At 38.1% G+C, this 18,382-nt stretch overlaps 2 protein-coding genes across 3 annotated transcripts in view; one reads left to right on the forward strand and one right to left on the reverse strand.

Annotated features, from left to right (window-relative positions):
- The window catches only part of LOC127970508 (pleckstrin homology domain-containing family H member 2), a 40,212-nt gene extending 36,041 nt beyond the window's left edge, over positions 1-4,171 (reverse strand). The window contains exon 1 of the mRNA XM_052573103.1: positions 4,002-4,171. The gene's annotated coding sequence lies outside the window, so the exon portion shown is untranslated. The remainder of the gene's footprint in view (positions 1-4,001) is intronic.
- A 127-nt stretch (positions 4,172-4,298) lies between these two features.
- Positions 4,299-18,382, forward strand: part of LOC127970048 (thyroid adenoma-associated protein homolog) — a 100,012-nt gene continuing 85,928 nt past the window's right edge. Inside the window, exons 1-18 of one of the 2 annotated variants that reach the window (XM_052572250.1) lie at positions 4,299-4,431; positions 4,671-4,751; positions 4,821-4,927; positions 5,002-5,135; positions 5,265-5,413; positions 6,801-6,867; positions 7,001-7,194; positions 7,303-7,397; positions 7,494-7,717; positions 8,908-9,611; positions 11,904-12,058; positions 12,176-12,331; positions 12,420-12,515; positions 13,885-14,008; positions 14,304-14,446; positions 14,519-14,750; positions 16,310-16,445; positions 16,545-16,681. In XM_052572250.1, coding sequence (XP_052428210.1) covers positions 7,038-7,194; positions 7,303-7,397; positions 7,494-7,717; positions 8,908-9,611; positions 11,904-12,058; positions 12,176-12,331; positions 12,420-12,515; positions 13,885-14,008; positions 14,304-14,446; positions 14,519-14,750; positions 16,310-16,445; positions 16,545-16,681 — 2,359 coding nt within the window. In that variant the 5' untranslated portion in view covers positions 4,299-4,431; positions 4,671-4,751; positions 4,821-4,927; ... (2 more) ...; positions 6,801-6,867; positions 7,001-7,037. The remainder of the gene's footprint in view (positions 4,432-4,670; positions 4,752-4,820; positions 4,928-5,001; positions 5,136-5,264; positions 5,414-6,800; positions 6,868-7,000; positions 7,195-7,302; positions 7,398-7,493; positions 7,718-8,907; positions 9,612-11,903; positions 12,059-12,175; positions 12,332-12,419; positions 12,516-13,884; positions 14,009-14,303; positions 14,447-14,518; positions 14,751-16,309; positions 16,446-16,544; positions 16,682-18,382) is intronic. The other variant, XM_052572251.1, reaches the window with a different exon arrangement.

Genomic DNA, 18,382 nt, shown 5'->3' on the forward strand with positions numbered 1-18,382 from the left:
AATGTCAAGACAACTTTATGCCTGTTTTTTTTTTCTTTAGTTTTCTTTTCTCTTTGCCGGATTGCTGATGTGCTATACCCAGGCATAGATGTCTATCCATCAATTACGAACATTCAGCCGCAAACATGAGGTGTGAGCGGTCGCGAGCACATATTGGAGAATGGCGCATGTTTTTTTTGTTTTTTTTGAGCAACTGGGATGGTGCCCCCTCTGGGAGTTGGTGCCCTACGAAGACTGCATACTCTGCATATAGGGAGCGGCAGTACTATCTGGAAGATATATTCCTCAAACCATCGTACAAGAGAAGGTGATGCTAATCCTTCAAGAATCGCTCAAAAGCTATTCAAGTGTACAGTTTCCTTTTATTGCATCTTGAAATAAATATTTCTGAATTCTGAATCAAGCTGGGTTGTGTTTATTCATTTATCTTATAAGACAACTGAGACTTTAATCTATTTTGTAATATATGTGCTTTTAAACCAAGAACAATTTATTTATAGATGTATTACTGCTTAATAATGACTATTATTAAGGGAAAAGGCTTTATAATCATGAACTATTTACTAATGCTTAGCTAATGAGTGCAGTTATTATAAAGTGTTACCAATGCATTTACTAATGTTAACAAATTAGACATTATTTTACAATGTTACCAAATCCTTAAATAATTTATTAGTGTTTTGTAATGATTTTAATGACCTATAAGCATTTGTGAAATAGTTTTGCTTGCATTGCAGCTTTATCTGTCAGTTGAAGAGTTTTACTGTTACATCCATGAGATTAATAAATGTCATGTCACGTCACAGGTTGTCATAGGTCAGTATCAAATGAGTTTGAAATTATTATTTGCAGCACAAATAAGGATTCTTAGGATGTTTTTAAATCCCTAAACTGTCAGAAAAGGATAAGGCCTAAGAGATTTCTTAACCTGTAATGAAAGGAAAAAACACCACCATTAGCAACAACAAAAACAATAACAATTTAAAATACAGATTTTTTTTTCCTGATTATTAAAGGGATGATTAGGTCTCTCTCTCTCTCTCTCTCTCTCTGCCAGACAGCCCCTCCCTACAATCCACACACACTGTCAGTCACCAAACATTCACAGTCACCAACCCCCTCACACTCCCCCTCCCTCTCCCCCTCCCTTTCCTCACACAGACAGAGTGGCCAGAGTGAGATCATGTCAGTTGAGAAGTCTGACAGTTTTTTAATTTTCTGTTATCCATACAGTGTTGTAAAGTCGTGAAACTATGCATATTTCCTCAGAATGATTTGATCTTTGTATGAAAAAATGCTTTGAAGTGTTTGGAAGCTGCAATTTAAACATACAAGACAATTAATGTTTCCCTTTTTACTGTCATTTCAAAAAATCACCACGACAAAACCGTTCAAGCTAACCAAAATCCGTTCGCAATTTAAGTTCCTCAATGTTTTTTCTTCATGTTGACAAAGTTTGGTGTGTATAGTGTACTTCCCCTGTGAGGAGTATGCATTAATTCACAACTGTAAAATCTCAAAAATACACATTCAAATCAAAATAGCCGACTTCCTGTTGGTCGTAGCTGATGACTGTGAATTAGAAAGTTGTCCGTCTTGAAAAGAACAATTTATGTACCAAGTTTGGTGTCTGTAGCTAAAACTAACCCCCCCACTTTTGACAAAAGGTGGCGCTATAGAGTGCCTCCTTCACGCCCTTTTAAAAGCTTTTGCCATTGTCTAGCTATCACTAATACTGATATGTGTTTTGAGTTTCATGTAAATCTGAGCTAGTTATCTGCCTAAAAATCACCAGAACAGAACATTCAAGTTTGACACGTTGCCATAGCAACACTATATTAGATATAAATATCCCCACAACAGATTTTCTTCGGCCGTGTTTTGTCATTATTCTGATGAAGTTTGAAGCAAATCAAGTAAAAATAAGATGCTGAATTCAAAGCGTTTTGAAAATGATTCACTTCCTGCTGCCAGTTGGTGGCGCTATAACTTTGACTCCTAATAGTCACATATATATGATCGGTATCATACAATGAACAAACCAATTAAGTTTGATCAAATTCAGGAAATGTATGTGGATGTTATTAGACATTTCCTGTTTCTCATTTCTCGCCATAATTTCAACGCCTCGCCACGGGCAAACCGTTCGAGATATCAAAAATCTCTTCGCAATTTAGCATCCCCAATGTCTTGAGATCGTGTTCACCGAGTTTGGTGGTGAACGGGTGGAGTTCCTCAGAGGAGTATATCAAATTCCAGAGCATGTGTTTTTCATAAAACCCTAAATAGCCAACGTCCTGTTGGGCGGAGCTTATGACATGCAGTGTGAAAGTTGTTTGGTTTGATGAGTTATATATATGTACCAAGTTTCATATGTATACGTGCAAGTATGCATGATATATGGCCCTCAGTACTACAGGGGGCGCTGTAGAGCCTCTGTGCCACGCCCGTATTTCAGACTCTGCCCGGCCCTAATGGCCGCAGGTTCCAAGGTGTGTGGCAATTTTCAAGAGTTTTTGAGCATGTTAAGGGCCCCAAAAGCCCCCGAAACCTTGAAGAAAAATAATAATAATAATAATAATAACAAATAATCCTAAGGAAAACAATAGGGCTCTCGCCCTCCAGGCTTGAGCCCTAAATACAATTCAGCAGTGATAAATCGTAGACCCATGATAAATACAGACTGACACCTCAAAATAATCATCATCAAGAGTTGCGAAATTAAATACTTTTAACATTCGGACAAAATAATCTGTCTCCTTTCCGCAAAAACATGCTTCTTGCACAGTTTGGGTTTTCACAGCTTCCCATGTTTCACAGGACTCAGAATGACATTTGTTTGGACATGCACAGATGTAAATGAACAGTCACTATTCTGAATAGGATGTTTATCTGATACAGAATTCTGATAAAGTGTATGCCAGCTGTCAATATTAACTGAAATTTTCATATAGCAGTATGGCATCTCAGATAAATTTGAACTTTAATCAGTTGGAAAGAAACTGTATTGGTTAGAAAAAAGAGAGGCAGCGAAGCATTCTTGGTCTCGAAGAGCAAAGGTAAGTATTTGAGGGCCAGGCAGGCAGAGCCCTGGACAAACTGACCACCACTACAAAAACAAACCCCATCCGCCAGCACTGATGCACCGTCATCACACTTTTCCATCAGAAAATTTTAACTATGAAAAACATGTGTGCACTGATGTAAAGCAGGTGGGGGAAAATGCAACAGCAATACAAAATATGTGTATAGAAATACAAACCTGATTCCAAAAATTGACTGTACAAATTGTGAGTAAAAAAGGAATGGAAGGATTTACAAATCTCATGAACTTATATTTTATTCACAATAGAATATAGATAATATCAGTTTAATCATTTGATATTTTATCTGTTGTATTCTGAATAAAATATTGAAATTTGAAACTTTCACATCATTGCATTCTGTTTTTATTCACAATTTGTACAGTGTCCCAACTTTTTTGGAATCGGATTTGTATGCGTTAATATATTACACATATGATCCTGGTCCTGGCTTTATTTAATGTTCTGTGAGTTTCACTACATAAAACAGATCAAATATACATTGATTCATCATAACATTATATATAATAAATAAGTAAAAATTACCTAACCAAAATCGGTCTATCTGTTACTGTATATGTTAACTGTTAGCTGCAGCTAGTGACAGAATGATGACGCAATAGAGTTTTATTCGTGAAAATTAATAGAAGAGAACAGGTTATAATTATTTAAAATTAACTGAATTTCTATTATATCAAATCAATAAATAGTGTATTTCAAACGTATTCAATATATTAAGCTCTTAATTTTCAAAATTACTTTTTAAACAATCAACAGGGTACATAATACAGGCTACATTTATTTTTATAATCTATTTTCATCTAAATATCTAATATAGATGAATAAGTAGAAATAGAAACTTCAACACTTTAATATCATATTCCCTTTTTTGTTAATAGTTAAAGATTTTATCCTTACCCGGCAATCAGTATTACAGTGCTGAAGATTGAACTGGTTTCACACCATAATAAAAATAATATCCCGTCTTGTCGTAGTCGTTTTTGCACAAATAATGACCTAATTATGATACAAAGAGCGACCGTTTTCTAGCTCAAAGTTTTCACTCCAGTATCGTCCTGTGGAAGTGGGCGGGATAGAGGGCGTGTTTTTTAACAATCAAACTATTGTATGTGTGGTTGGAAAATGGTGATGTCAATTCTGATTGACTTTGTTGTGGACCAATCACGCATCAGAAGTATTCTGCGTGAACCAATCATCTTTGTGATGGGCGGTCTTCCGGCGCGACCCCGGAATCGACGCGTCACACGTGTATGATATGTTGCTGTGGAAATACTTATTTCTTCATGCAGCGTTGAACTTTGGTACCGCTACCTGTTTTGTAACAAAGGTATGACGATATATTTTCATGTTTCAGAATGTTTTGATCGTGTAGCAGAACGGTCTGTGTGTAGGGGAATGTAATAAACACAAACTGACTAGCACTGGATAACGCTAGGCTGAGCCAGAGCTCTTATAACTTCCTTAACTTGATATTCAGCACTTGTTGTATGATCGTTGTAAGTAATTATTTATGTAATAATTAATGTATGACACACATCTGCAGTTGCTGTTGTTTTTATGTCTCAGATCTAGTCATGGTTGTGAAGAAGAAAACACCTAAAGTGGAGGTTGTAGCTTTGGATGATGTCCAGCTGAAGAGCCTGACAGGTGAGTGACAGAAATCAACTTTTAGTGATTGCGCATGAGTTATCTGTAATGTTTCTTGCTTTCTTTCAGATTCCCTGTCTGTGGAGGGAGACAGTAGCTCTTCGGAGCTCGCTCGGGCTCTGAAGGACAGTTTATCATCCTCTGAGCCGCTTGAGCAGATCCAGCTCATCTCGAAGGTAGGTCTGCATCACACTCATCACTGAGTTATACCGAGTTATACTGAATGCACTGTTATTGTGTCTTTATACAGGTAGGTGTCCTGTTGGAGCGGTTGAGAGAGGATGAGTGCACTAGGGGTCCTCTACTGCAGGCTTGCCTGAGCACACTAGCGTTCCTGTTCACCAAACTGCCAGCCAAGAACCCACTGAAGAGAGCCGTAGCCAGGTAACACATTTCTCTGGCACTGGCACTGGAAAATCAATAACTCAATTAAAAATGATTGACTTCTGTGTGCTTTGCTTGCATATATGTATCTATTTAACACATTGGCATCAAGCATTTCTTCTGTGTCAGTGCACTAGGTAGTGTCCCGGACTGGCTGCAGGAGCAGACGGTTGGATGTCTGTCTGAGAGCCTGTCGTCCTGTCTCTCCTCTGCGAGCAACGATCACTGCTCACACTTAACAGATAGCATCACTTCCTGCCTGGATGGATTTAAAATCGGTATGTTAAAGTGATATCATTTTATAAGATTGGAATCAGTAAGTTGTTTTTATTTTATTTTTTAAGAAATTAATGCTTTTATTCAGCAAGGCTGCATCAAAATTGATACTAAGTGCAGTTATAATGCTGCAAAAGATTTCTTCTTTAGATAAAAATAAAAGTTGTGATTTTTAAACTTTCTAATTATCAAATAAAATCAATTAAAATCCAGAAAAATATTAGGCAGCACTAGAGCTGAAGATCTTTGTCCGAACCCGACGGGACCCGATAGGACCCAACAGGTTCGGGTTGAATTTATATCATCCTTCCGGTTTGCAAGGTAAACGAGCGGTCATGTGATGTGTTTCGATTAGCGCGAGAAAGATGCGAAAATGGATCCTGAGTAGGTGAAACGGAGGCTTGCCTCTCGCGATTTTGGTTGCACCAGCAACTAAAGCAGAGTCTAAGGTTTGGAAAAGTTTTGACCATGTTGATTATGAAAATAATGAGTGAATAATGACGCACCATCAGTGATCAGGAACGCGCTGAAGCCATCTACAGTGGATAAAACCATTTTCCTCCACAAAAACATGTAGACCTAGCCTAATCTCTGTGAGTAAAGGTTTTTCAAGTGATAACTAAATATTCACTGAGTCTTAAACGCATAATTTGGACTGAGTATTTATGCTAATATCGCCATTATTCTTTTATTGAATGTCAGCTCCTAGTGGCGAAGCAAATCCGGAGCCTTTATCTTAATTTCGTTATTTTCAAATACCCATCTTAATTTAATTTAATTTGTTATAAAAGACTCTGTTTTATTGGTGCGTTGGTCTATTCATAGGCTAAATGAGCCTATGCCTATTTAGAGTGCTGAGATGTTACAAGTTACAGAGAGGACTTATTTTATTTCTTTATTCCAACTTCCAAGTGGTCTAGTCTACGTTAGATATGAATGAATTATGTTAAACATGTATGAATGACTCATTCTTGACAAAAGGCAAAAGAACTGTATGTGTGCTTACATTTGAATAATGTCGGTCTGTAAACGGGTTCGGGCTTTTAAAAAGCTGTCAATCAAAATGTACTTGTCGAGCTTCGGTCCTGTCGGGCCTTACAGCTCTAGGCAGCACAACCGTTTTCAACATTGATAGTATAGTAGTCTTGAGCTGTAAATCAGCATATTAAAATGATTTTGAAGACTGGAGTAATGATGCTGAAAATTCAGCACTGCATCACAGGAATAAATTAAATTTGAAAGTATATTCAAATACAAAACAGTTGGTTTACTGTTGTTTTTTTCAGATTTAATTTTTTTTTTTGTATATAATATTACAGATTTTTTTTCCAACCCCAAGCAGTATTATGTGAAGTGCAGTGTGTTTAAATTGTTCTGTTTGTTTCACAGGTGAGAAATGTGTTCACCGTTTGCTAACACAAGGTTAGTATACAAGTTATTATGTGGAGCAGAACAGGTAAAGTTTTCCCTATTGTACTGTATAATCTGCTGTATGCATGGATGAAATCTTGTTCCTGTTACCCAGAATTCTTGAAAACTGTCTCTAGCGTGGTTTGTTGTTGTGTGCCTATGTTTGATCTGTTGTCCAGGGCTTTGTCCGGTCGTCACGTGGCCCAGGCTCAGCTGATGCAGTCGTGTCTGGCCGCGGTCAAGGCCTCAATGCTGGTGGTTCAGAGGTCTCAGGAACCCATCTCTACTGCAGTGCTTGCAGCTTCAGATGACTCGGATCTACATCAGGCTCTCAGTGGACTGCTCGGCTGCTATTCATGTATCTTGACTGATGGTAAGAGAAAAAACGCCCATATATTCTTCACATGCAACTCGACATTGAGTGCTTTTGTATTTATTCCTGTTGATTTTTGTAGTATACTGAAGTTCTTTTCCCATTTAGAGGAGTTTATTCAGTCGGTCCAGAGCACTGCTGGGATGGCCGTTGTTTTGCTCATTAGATCTGTTATTGGCAGTGGAGATGATGTACCTGTCATAGTAAGTGTGAAGCAAGCAGCTTAATGTGTACTCCGTCTCATCTTGAGATGCATTCCTGGCTGTGGAAGTGCTGTTAAGTGTGAAGTGTGTTTCCAGGTTGCGGGTCTTCTGCAGTGTTCAGTGGATGCAGGCAGCATCGCCCCCCAGTGTCTGAGACAGAGCTGCGCAGGACTGTATGAGAGACGCAGGCCTGCAGCTGTGGCTCTGTATCTGAGTCATGGAGCTCTGGCGATGCTCAGCTGGAGAGGAAAGACTCTCGGTCCACAGGAAGAGAAACTGCTGCTGCTCATACCTGAAGTGCTGCTGTCTCTAGATACGAGGTACTAAAGGAGACCAAATGCATTCACACAAAGGACGTGCAAAGCTGCTGATTTGAGCAGTTACGGGAACGAGGGATTTGTTTGCAAAATTAAATAACTGCCACTTGCTATAGCCTAAATAAATATTATTTACTTTCTGTTAATTTGGCAGCAAGTTAAGCATATTATTGGCAGCATATTATTTTTTTTCTTCCCACAGTTATATGTATAAACTAGATCATTTTCTATTCAATTTTATATGCACTACTTTTCAAAAGTTTGAAATTTGAATTTTTTTTGTTTTAGAAAAAAAGTATCTTATGCTCACCAAGGCTGCATTTATTTGATCAAAATTCTGAAAAAAAAAACTTATATTGTGAAGTATTTTACTTAAACTTAAAATAGCTGTTTATATATATTTTATAATGTAATTTATTTCTGTGATGCAAAGTTGAATTTTCAGAATCATTCAGTTTTCAGTTTCACATGATCCTTCAGAAATCATTCCAAAATGAATAAATGAACTCTTATTATCAGTTGTTATCAACTGGTAAAACAGTTGTGCCGCTTAATATTTGCTGTGGAAATTGTTACATTTTCTTTTTGAAGAATACTATTTGATGAATTAAAAAGTTCAAAAGGAAAGTATTTATTTAAATAGAAATCTTTATTTTAACATGAGGAATAACTTAACTGTCCCTTTTCAATTTAAATAATCTATGATGAAAAAACTGTAAATAATAAAATAATTTAAAAAGTAGTGTATATTCATTATGTAGTTGCTCCGAGTTCTCCACAATTATATTTCTGAAGTTGCATTACAGTAAATATTGTGAATATTTACACAGCAAGCAAAAAAAAAGAACAGGTCCCCCCTGGAAAGACGAAATAAAATAAACATAAAATAAACATTTTAAAAACTCTAAAAACTTTTTCTATTAACCATTTTTTGTTAAAAGGACAAAATATGATTTTTTTTTTTTTTTTTTTTCACTTCACATTTGTTTTTGGTAAAAAATTATGTTAGTAGAAAATGATGATTAATCTTGTAATTTCAGTTTTGAGAACCCAAAATGTAAGGGTAATAAAAAATTTTGCATCACTAAATTCACAATGTACTGCTGAGCTTTCTGAGCTCTCTGCTGAGTTCATTATGAAGTTAATCAGCCTGGACTCTGTCACCAATCTCTCTCTCTCTCTCTCTCTCTCAGAGTGAAGGAGTCCAGTACGGTGATGGTAGTTGCTCGGGTCTTGACACTTTGGAGTGGAGCTGCGCTTGACTGCGTCCAGGTGGACACATGTCCCCCTCTCCTTCGCTCGTCTCTTACCGGAGGCTCTTCTCTGATCGCACGCCTCCACCAGCACATCTACGCCCACTGGGAGCACCCGCTGGATGGGGTTCGACACCAGACGCGCTCCATGTTCCAGAACCTCCTCAAGCTGCACCAGCACTGCAGTGACCACACGTCCGATCCCACCGGAGACCCTTACATCACCCAGCTCACCCAGGACCTTCTAGCACTGGAGTGGCATATGAAAGGAAAGTACGGCACACTGGGCTGCCTGGTGGAGCACTTGGGAGCAGAGTATTTACTCAGGCTTGATGGTGGACTGCCATCCCGGCTGCTGGGTCTGATGGGGGATCAGACGATGGCACCATACGCCAGCGACCTTCTGGAGAAGCTGTTTGTCAGCCATAAGGCCCAGTTGTGTGCACGGTTTATGGATGGGGACGCCTGGATAGATGGGTGGCATGAAGTTTGGGTGAGGCCTCTGCTGCAGGTACTGTGCACAGCCCGATTGGATCAAACCACTTATATCCTGGACTACTTCCTGCCCAAACTGCTACGCTGCAACCCCTCCAGCCTTAGCCACATGGTACAAGCCCTGCAGGAGATGCCAGCCTGCACTGAGGGTAAGAGTCTTGTGTGTGTACAGTACAGAAAGATTGGGCTCAGTAAGAGTTTACTTTTTATTTATTTAGTTTTTATTCAGCAAGGACATTAAACTGATCAAAGTGACAGTTTAGTGACGTAAAAGGCTTATACACACAACTTGATTTCTGAACTTATTGGTTTTGTTTTCTTTGTTTCTATGGATTGCTTGGTTTGTTACCGACATCTGGTGAAAATTTGTCAACGGCACCTTTAGAAATCTATTTACTGAGAAAAAATGGTGTGTTCAATACTTACTCTACCTGCTGTGCATACATACATACAAACAAATATATGTAATATTGTGATTTATTACAACTTAAAAAAATAATAATTTATTCCTGTGATGCAAAGCTGAATTTTCAGCATTATTACTCCAGCCTTCAGTGTCACATGTAACATCCAGTCTATCACATGATATGTATGCAACCTTAACAACCTGGAGCTGAACACGCTCAAAACAGTGGAGATGATCGTGGACTTCAGGAGAAACCCCCCTGCACTTTCCCCACTCACCATCATGAACAGCACTGTGACTGCAGTGGAGTCATTCAGATTCCTGGGAACCACCATCTCCCAAGACCTGAAGTGGGACAATCACATTGACTCCATTGTAAAAAAGGCCCAACAAAGGTTGTACTTCCTTTGCCAGCTGAGGAAGTTTAACTTGCCACAGGAGCTGCTGAAACAGTTCTACTCAGCCGTCATTGAGTCTATACTGTGTACTTCTATAACTGTCTGGTTTGGCTCAGCAACAAAATCGGACATCAGAAGACTACAGAGAACTGTTCGGACTGCTGAAAGGATTATTGGTGCTCCCCTGCCCACCCTTCAAGAACTGTATACATCCAGAGTGAGGAAAAGGGCTCATAAAAACACTCTGGATCCCTCACATCCAAGTCAACCCATTTTTGAACTTTTGCCATCTGGCCGGCGTCTCAGAGCCGCAAATACCAGAACAGCAAGGCACAAAAACAGTTTCTTCCCCCAGGCAATCTACCTCATGAACAGTTAAATGTTCCCCACTTATGCTTATGCAAACAAAAAGTGCAACATCCTTATATTTATTTGTTACCCCTCCATCCTAGTACATCCCTGCATCTTTTTCAATCCTATCCCATTATCATTTATAGCACAATTGTTTATACACTTATTTATTTGCCTACATTTTTTTTTTTGTCTGTGTGTTGGTGTCTCTGTGTACTGGAAGCTTATGTCACTAAAACAAATTCCTTGTATGCGCAAACATACTTGGCAATAAAGCTCTTTCTGATTCTGATTCTGATAATTTAGAAATCATTCTAATATTCTGATTTATTATGAGTGTTGGAAACAGTTCTGCTGTCTAATATATTTGATGAATAAAAGGTTAAAAAGAACTGCATTTATAAAAATAAAAAAAAATCTTATAATATATTTTCTTTACTATCACTTTTTATCAATTTAACACATCCTTGCTGAATAAAAGTATTGATTTTATAAAAAAAAAAAAAGAAAGATTACTGACCAGTAGTGTATATTGTTATTACAAAATATTTATATTTTAAAAACATAGCTTCTTTTTTTTTTTTTTTTTTTTTTTTTTTACTTTTTATCAAAGTATTCTAAAAAAGTATCACATGTTCTGAAAAAATATTAAGCAGCAGAACTGTTTCCAACTTTGATAGTGAATCATCATATTAGAATGATTTCTAAAGGATCATGATCAGCCCTGATAATGATCCTAAAAATTCAGCTTTGCATCACAGAAATAAATGATAATTTAAAGTATAATACATTTAAAAACAATTATTTTAAATTGTAATAATATATCACAATATTACATTTTTTTTCTGTATTTTTGATCAAATAAATGCAGGCTTGATGAGCAGAAGAAACTTCTTTCAAAAACATTTAAAATAGTAATGTTTCCAAACTTTTGGTCTGTACTGTGTATATATATATATATATATATATATATATATATATATACCGTGATTCCTCAAATAAAAACCGGTAATCAAATAAACGATGGGCCTCTTATAGTGACCCGGGGCATGGTCAACACGGACAAATAAAGGCCGGTCTTAAATAAAGGCTGGGGGAAAATTTTATTTGAGGAATAATATATATATATATATATATATATATATATATATATATATATATATATATATATATATATATTTTTTTTTTTATGAACAGTGTTATTGAATTTAAATGAGGATTTTGAGGCATTAGGGGTATTGTACAGAACTTACTGCTGTTTGTAAGTGCTAGTGTTTGTTCCTCAGGGTCAGCCGGCAGCAGAGGTGCGTTGGGGGCTCTGATGACATGTTTGCGTGCCGCCCGGTCTCAGGGTGTTCTCAAGTCTGTGGAGGAGGAATTGTTTGGTGGCCTGGTGCCGCTCCCACTAATGCGACAGGCTCTGGTGCACAAACACGATCAGGTAAACGGGAACTACATTACATTTTACTATACCTTTAATAGATTTTATTGTCTGAGATGCTAAACTGTGTCAATTCTATAACACAAAGACAAATGAAGACTGTTTATATGAATTCAGGTGCGAATGGATGCTCTGGGTTTGGTATGTGAGAGCCATCGCAGCACAGAAACTCTGTCCAGACAGGAAATAGAGCTGATCCGCCACTTCCTGCCCTTTAACCTAAACAGTCAGTCACCAGGAGCCAGACAGCAGACTGTCAGTCTGTTAAAGAAGGTAGGAAGCGATGATAGCTTAAGGTTTGATTGGCCAGAAGATATTGAAGGCATGTTTTGATTGGTTCGTGTCTGTTTGGTGTTGTCAGCTCCTGTGTAGGGTGAAGGACAGCGCTCAGCTGCTGCAAAAGAAACTGGACCAACATCACAACCACAAAGACCAGCAAGTCCTCGACATGTACCAGGTATAACTGTGAAACTAACTGAGCTGTAAGAGACACTTTGTGGATAGGAGATTCATTGGTTCTAAATCAATGCATGCATTATTTCACTCAATAGACATTTTTGCTTTTGAAACTGAATAGATAACTGACCAAACCAAAAAAGTTGCATGGAAAATCTATCTGAAGGAGTGAGTTTAAAAATCTAAATGATGAGAAGTGCCAAGGAACATCATGAACCGAGAGATAAGAGTCTTCTGAATACACAGACATTGAGTGATGTGTTAAACACATGAAGCTATAAAACATTATGATAACAGAAGAAAAATGTGTTTTTCCATTAGCAGGAATTCTTTTAGTTGTGATGAATACATTGCTCAGTCCCTCCAGGATTTTGTTGAATTTATTGCAAAATCAAGCAAACGCCTTAATTTTCGCAAAAGCTCATACATTTACGTAATTGTGGTAAAATTAAGTGAACAAAGGACAAAGTTCTTACTGACGTGGTCTGGCTCTTCATTAAACAAAAAGTTAAAGGTGGGGTAAGTGATTTCTGGTAGCCAGTGTTGATATTTCAAATCCCCAAAACAAACACGCCCCTAGTTTGAGAACTCCACCCCACACATGCGTACACAACCCATGCTACGATTATGGTGGTATCTGCTGTATTAAACATGTTATCTTACTTTTCGGACACACTTTGGGATCTGATGTTTGAAAGAGACAGTGGAGGAGGTTTAGACGCTCCAGGCTTATAGGGTGTCTCTTTATCATAGCTGAAGGGAACGACAATACGATTGCAGGCGAACAAACAAGCAAAAGCCAGCATATATTAGTTCTGTGAAACAAGGCAAAAGGCAAGCCTTCCTGCTCCTTGAGTTCTCTCCAGCGCTTGAAAGCTGATCCGAAAATGTATACGGGTGCTCTCTCCTCCATTTCATGAGTAGACACGCCCCTACTGCTGATTGTCTACAAGTTTGTTTTGCTACTTGGCCCGTACCAAAAAAATACATACCCCAACATTAATTGTAAGAAGTGTATAGTTTGGTTTTTACTTAGACCTGCGTTTGCCCCTCTCTTTATTTACACTACGTGCGTGAATCAGTGGGTGGAGTTAAACAGGCAGCGATGTAGAAGCAGGTGTTGATCATCTTCTGCAGAGGCCGTGTTTAGCTACACTGTTATGTCATAAAGTATAACTTTGCACAAGCTGTCGTTTTGGCAGATTGGCTTCAATATAAGCCGTTTTTAGAGAAACTAGACCGTTTTGAGTTCTGAAATTTACAGGATGTTTTTATAGCACACCGTCCTCTTATATATCAAAAGATCAAGGGGATTCGGAATTCGCAGTTCATGACCCCTTTAAACTGAAACCAGTTTTCTGTCTTATCAGGAGTTTCTGCGCTGGTTCTGTGAGACTCTGTTCCAGGTGTTTCACCCAGGAGCCTCGTTCTCCAGGTGTCTGATGGCTCTACACCTGCTGGGGCTGATCGCTGAGCATTTCACCTTTAACACTGGTATTTATATAACCTTTTCTTGCACAAGGATGTCACCTTAAGTGGTCGAACAAATATTGCTATGATTAATAACATTGGTTAAAATATTTTTCCCCTAATTATTTATAATAATTTTAGTACATATTATGTAAGTTGTTATCCATGTGTTTTTTTACTACCTTTACATAGCATGGTATCATAAAAGCCTCTGTCGCCTTTATATCAGCCGTCAGCCAACCTGCTCTCGAAGACATTCACTAGTCACCTCAGTGTACTTCAAATCATCTGTTCAACTCTTTTATAAAAATTTTTTCAGGCTGTGGTTTTGCTCTTGGAGACTCGGTGAGCTTTTCTCATGCTCAAGCTGTGCTGTGCTGTCTTGCAAGCAACTTTCTTGAAGTCAAACAGCTCGCTTGCAACCTGTTACAAAAACTGCCCCCCGCAGCAGTGCGACTCCAGGTCAGTGTGAAAGTACAGACTACTACTGAGCAATGTTCAAGTGAATATGAATGCATGTCCTCCTCTGTGTAGGAGCCGGAGAGGCTGCAGTCTTTGCTTCAGGTCGCTCTGGACCTCAGCACCAGCACCAAACCCTTCGACAGCGTCACTGCCGCTCATCTTCTCAACCTGCTGCTGCACCAGCCGGCTCTGCAGGACGCGTTACTACGCTGTATCCAGAAACAGCACAGCCCTGTCCAGCCACCAGCACTGATCCAGTCCCAGACGTTTGAGTCTTCCAGTCTGGAGCAGAACACCCTGACAGGTACGCTTGCGTTAGATGACCATCACCCAAGATGGATGAAAATATTGTTTTATGATCCAGGCTGCCATCTGAATGATTGTAGGTTTAAGCAGGATATCAATTTTCAAGACTTTTCATAATTTCTATGATTTAATTTGCAAACTTTAAGATTGCAAATTGCATGTACAAGACTTCACTAGGAGCACTTTGCATAATAATCTCCGCCTACCGTCTTGAGAGAAACAGAACTCTGACCTGTCCCACCCCCCACACACACACACAGACGCTCTGGTTGGTGTGAGAGCATCATGTCGAGGAGACCGTTTGTTTTATTTTCAATGCCAAGAAGAATGAAGATCAGAAAAACCAATGGCTAAAATTTGTCATGTACAAACACGTCATTAAAATAAAGTGTAACTCCCTGAATACTCAACGAAGAGACATGAGAGAGATATCTATAGAAAGCTTGACATGTCTACTTTAAAACTAAACAAGTGCTGCCGAAAACAGATATTCTGTGATAAAGTAATCCATATGATGTCCGATTTTCACGTCTCCCTTCATTATATCTAATGTGACCACGCCCCCGCGCTGAACGCGCTATTCAGATTCAAACTGAAGCGCGCGGCTTGAATACACCCACACAGAAGAAAAAGCAGCGAGACTGTTCAAGTTTTTTATTTTACTGTTTGCTTCGCGATGAGAGGAATAAGACATAATTCACCCCAAACAGATGCTAACGCATAGTTTACCGTGGAGGTGTGTCCAGAACAACCAATCCAAACTGGCTATGTTAGTTGACCAATCAGAACGCAGTATGCTACCGAAAGGTGGGGTTTAAGGAAACTGAATCTTTTGAACAGCTTTGTGCGAACCGTTTGGGGATCTCTGAGAATTGAGGTAATTTTAAAATGATATTTTGACAAAATGACAATGTTTTTTTTAACTTTGGATGGATTTAAACCTAATGTACAGGACTTATAAACAGTGATAGGAAGCTTAGAATTTTCATCTTACTGGCTCTTTAAAGGGATAGTTCATCTAAAAAATAGAACTGGCATCAGTTACACACCTTCACATCTCTCCGAACCCATAAGACTTTCATTTATCTTTAAAACAAAAAGGTACAAGATATTTATAATGAAAAACCTGACAGATTTCTGTCACAAAATAAAATTTTTTTAAAATTATATAATGAAAATAATATATAAATTTAGAATTTATCACTACTTCTGCTATTAGCAATAATAATAATATTAATGATTTTTAAAGAACCAGTAAGATGAAAATTCTAAGCTTCCTATCACTAGTAATACAGGTAATTTTTGATTTCCCATCTGTGTGGCTCTTTAATATACAGTTAATAATTTATTTTGATTTAATAATTTTTTGTACAAAACAAAGATTCAAACACAAACTAAACATTGCCAATTTGCATTGTTTTCAATGAGTGGGAATGACCAGTGAGACTTTTGCGGTTATTTTGACTTTATACATGAATCAAAGTTAAATCGTGTGTGTATATGTCTGTATCTGAAGAACGTATGTCTAAATTAGAGAGCATATATGTGCTGTTTCAGTGGTGCGGTGGCTGATGGTGTGTCTGAAGGAAGAGGTTTTGAAGGCCGAGGCGTCTCTTCTGCAGGCCGCTGCTTCCTATCCTTTATACGGCAGAGTTCACTGCATCACTGCAGTCCTGCAGCAGCTCAACACTGGGTACATCCACACACACTTGACCTTTAATCGTCTCGTACAGAGGTGTTTGCATTCCTTTAGTCTTCTGTGTGTGTGGTTGATATGTTTCTGTGTGTTTAGGTCACTTGCTCTGCTGTCTGAGTGGAGGGCTGTTGTGTCAGAGCTCATAGGCCTGTGCTACAGGATGTCTGATGTCGTGTCCCCCGTGGTTCAGAGCTCTTCCCCCGAGGGCCTCATTCCTATGGATACAGAGTCAGGTAAATGCATCTTACACTGTCTTGACCCGCTGGCAGCATGTCCAGCAATGCACTAGTGGACATTTTGTCTGTTGTCTGTCCCTTTATTTGCGCAAGGTAGCCTCTGTGATGTGTGACAGTAGAAATGCGTCAAATGATTGCTATTATGTTTCTACTGTATAGATTGTGATTGCTACACGTGAGAGGGATGTGTTGAAGAACATGTAGTAATCTTAAAAATGGAAAGCGGGACATGTCCCAAGAAAGTTAAGGCGAGGAAGAGCATCTTAGTTTGTGTTGTTGTTGACCAAAAAGCCAAGTTTTATGTTCAGTTGTCCAGCAATATCAGATCTTGGCACTTTCATGCATAATTTAGACGATGTGCGAGTTACAGGAGTATTTTACAACAACTTCAAGCACGGTTCGTCCAATTAGCATTCAGAGGCAGAACTGTGCTTTTCATCATGTTAGTCTTTTGTGATCATGTTGGTTTATGTCTATCAAGTCTTAAACAAAAGAGAAAATAATTAAATTAGATGAGAATTACATTTTTATTTTTTTTATTTAACAAATGAAAAGTACCTCTCTTTGTAATCATTTAATTGGAAGAGGGGTTCCATTTTTTTTGTCTCCTAATACAGTACCCGCCAATATATTATCTTAATATTTCAGTAAATGCGTTCATAAGAATTAAAATTATTAACAAAATGCTATAATAATGATAATAAGACTGGAATATTGTTTGTAAATGTATAGTTGTAATGCACTGTACATAATATAAAAAAATGCAATATTTGCAATACTGGTACGTTATGTCATAAATTGTCACTTTCAAACATTCAAAGCTACAGGATATTTACATGTGAAATCCTTAAGCTTTTATTTTGGTGAAGCGCTATTATATTTGCTCTTTGCTAAATAACGTTGGCTGGTTTTTCCATGAAAATAGCCTAAGATGTTGACATGGCATTAAATAAAAATACTTCGGGTGACCATATGTGCCGTTCAATAATGCCTAAAATATCCAGGTTTTGGCTATTTGCACTGTGCAGGTTGATCATTTTGTAACATTCATAAGAGCAGAGCAGACTGCTCCCTATGCTTTCGAATTGCTTTCACGTGTTTGTTTGTTCACTTGAAGCATTGTGGCGCACTTAGTTTTTTTTGGATTTGTGCACAGCGACACTTCAAGTCAATCGAATGAACAAACACATGCGCATGTTTGCATCGCTTTGATCGTTCCCTCTAGATCTCACCTTCTCACACGCAGCCCCATGATTGGTCGATTATGTACAATACCTGCATATTATTGGTCAAACTGCTCTGGATGTTTTAGGCATTATTAAAATCCTGGCCGGGACGTGCGCATATGGCCACCCTAAAAATACTACTACTACTACAATTGTTATGCAAATGTGAAAATAAAGTGAACAATAGCACATGTTCCTACATGCATGTTAGACGAATGTGAAATAGACTTGTGCCACTCTTCACTCTAAAGCACATCGTGCACACTATATATAGTTATTTACTTCACAACGTATGCATATGATCACACTAAACCATAATCACACTTTAGAGTATATATTTATTTATACTTGACAGCATATATTGTTTTATTTTTGTTTTATGAAGGTCACTTTAAATGGAATGCTAGCTATGAAATCAGCCATTTCCAACCCAGAATGCTATTAAACAAAATACATCATTAGAAAATTATTA

Source organism: Carassius gibelio, chromosome B13 (assembly GCF_023724105.1).
Source record: "Carassius gibelio isolate Cgi1373 ecotype wild population from Czech Republic chromosome B13, carGib1.2-hapl.c, whole genome shotgun sequence".
Lineage (NCBI taxonomy): Eukaryota > Metazoa > Chordata > Actinopteri > Cypriniformes > Cyprinidae > Carassius > Carassius gibelio.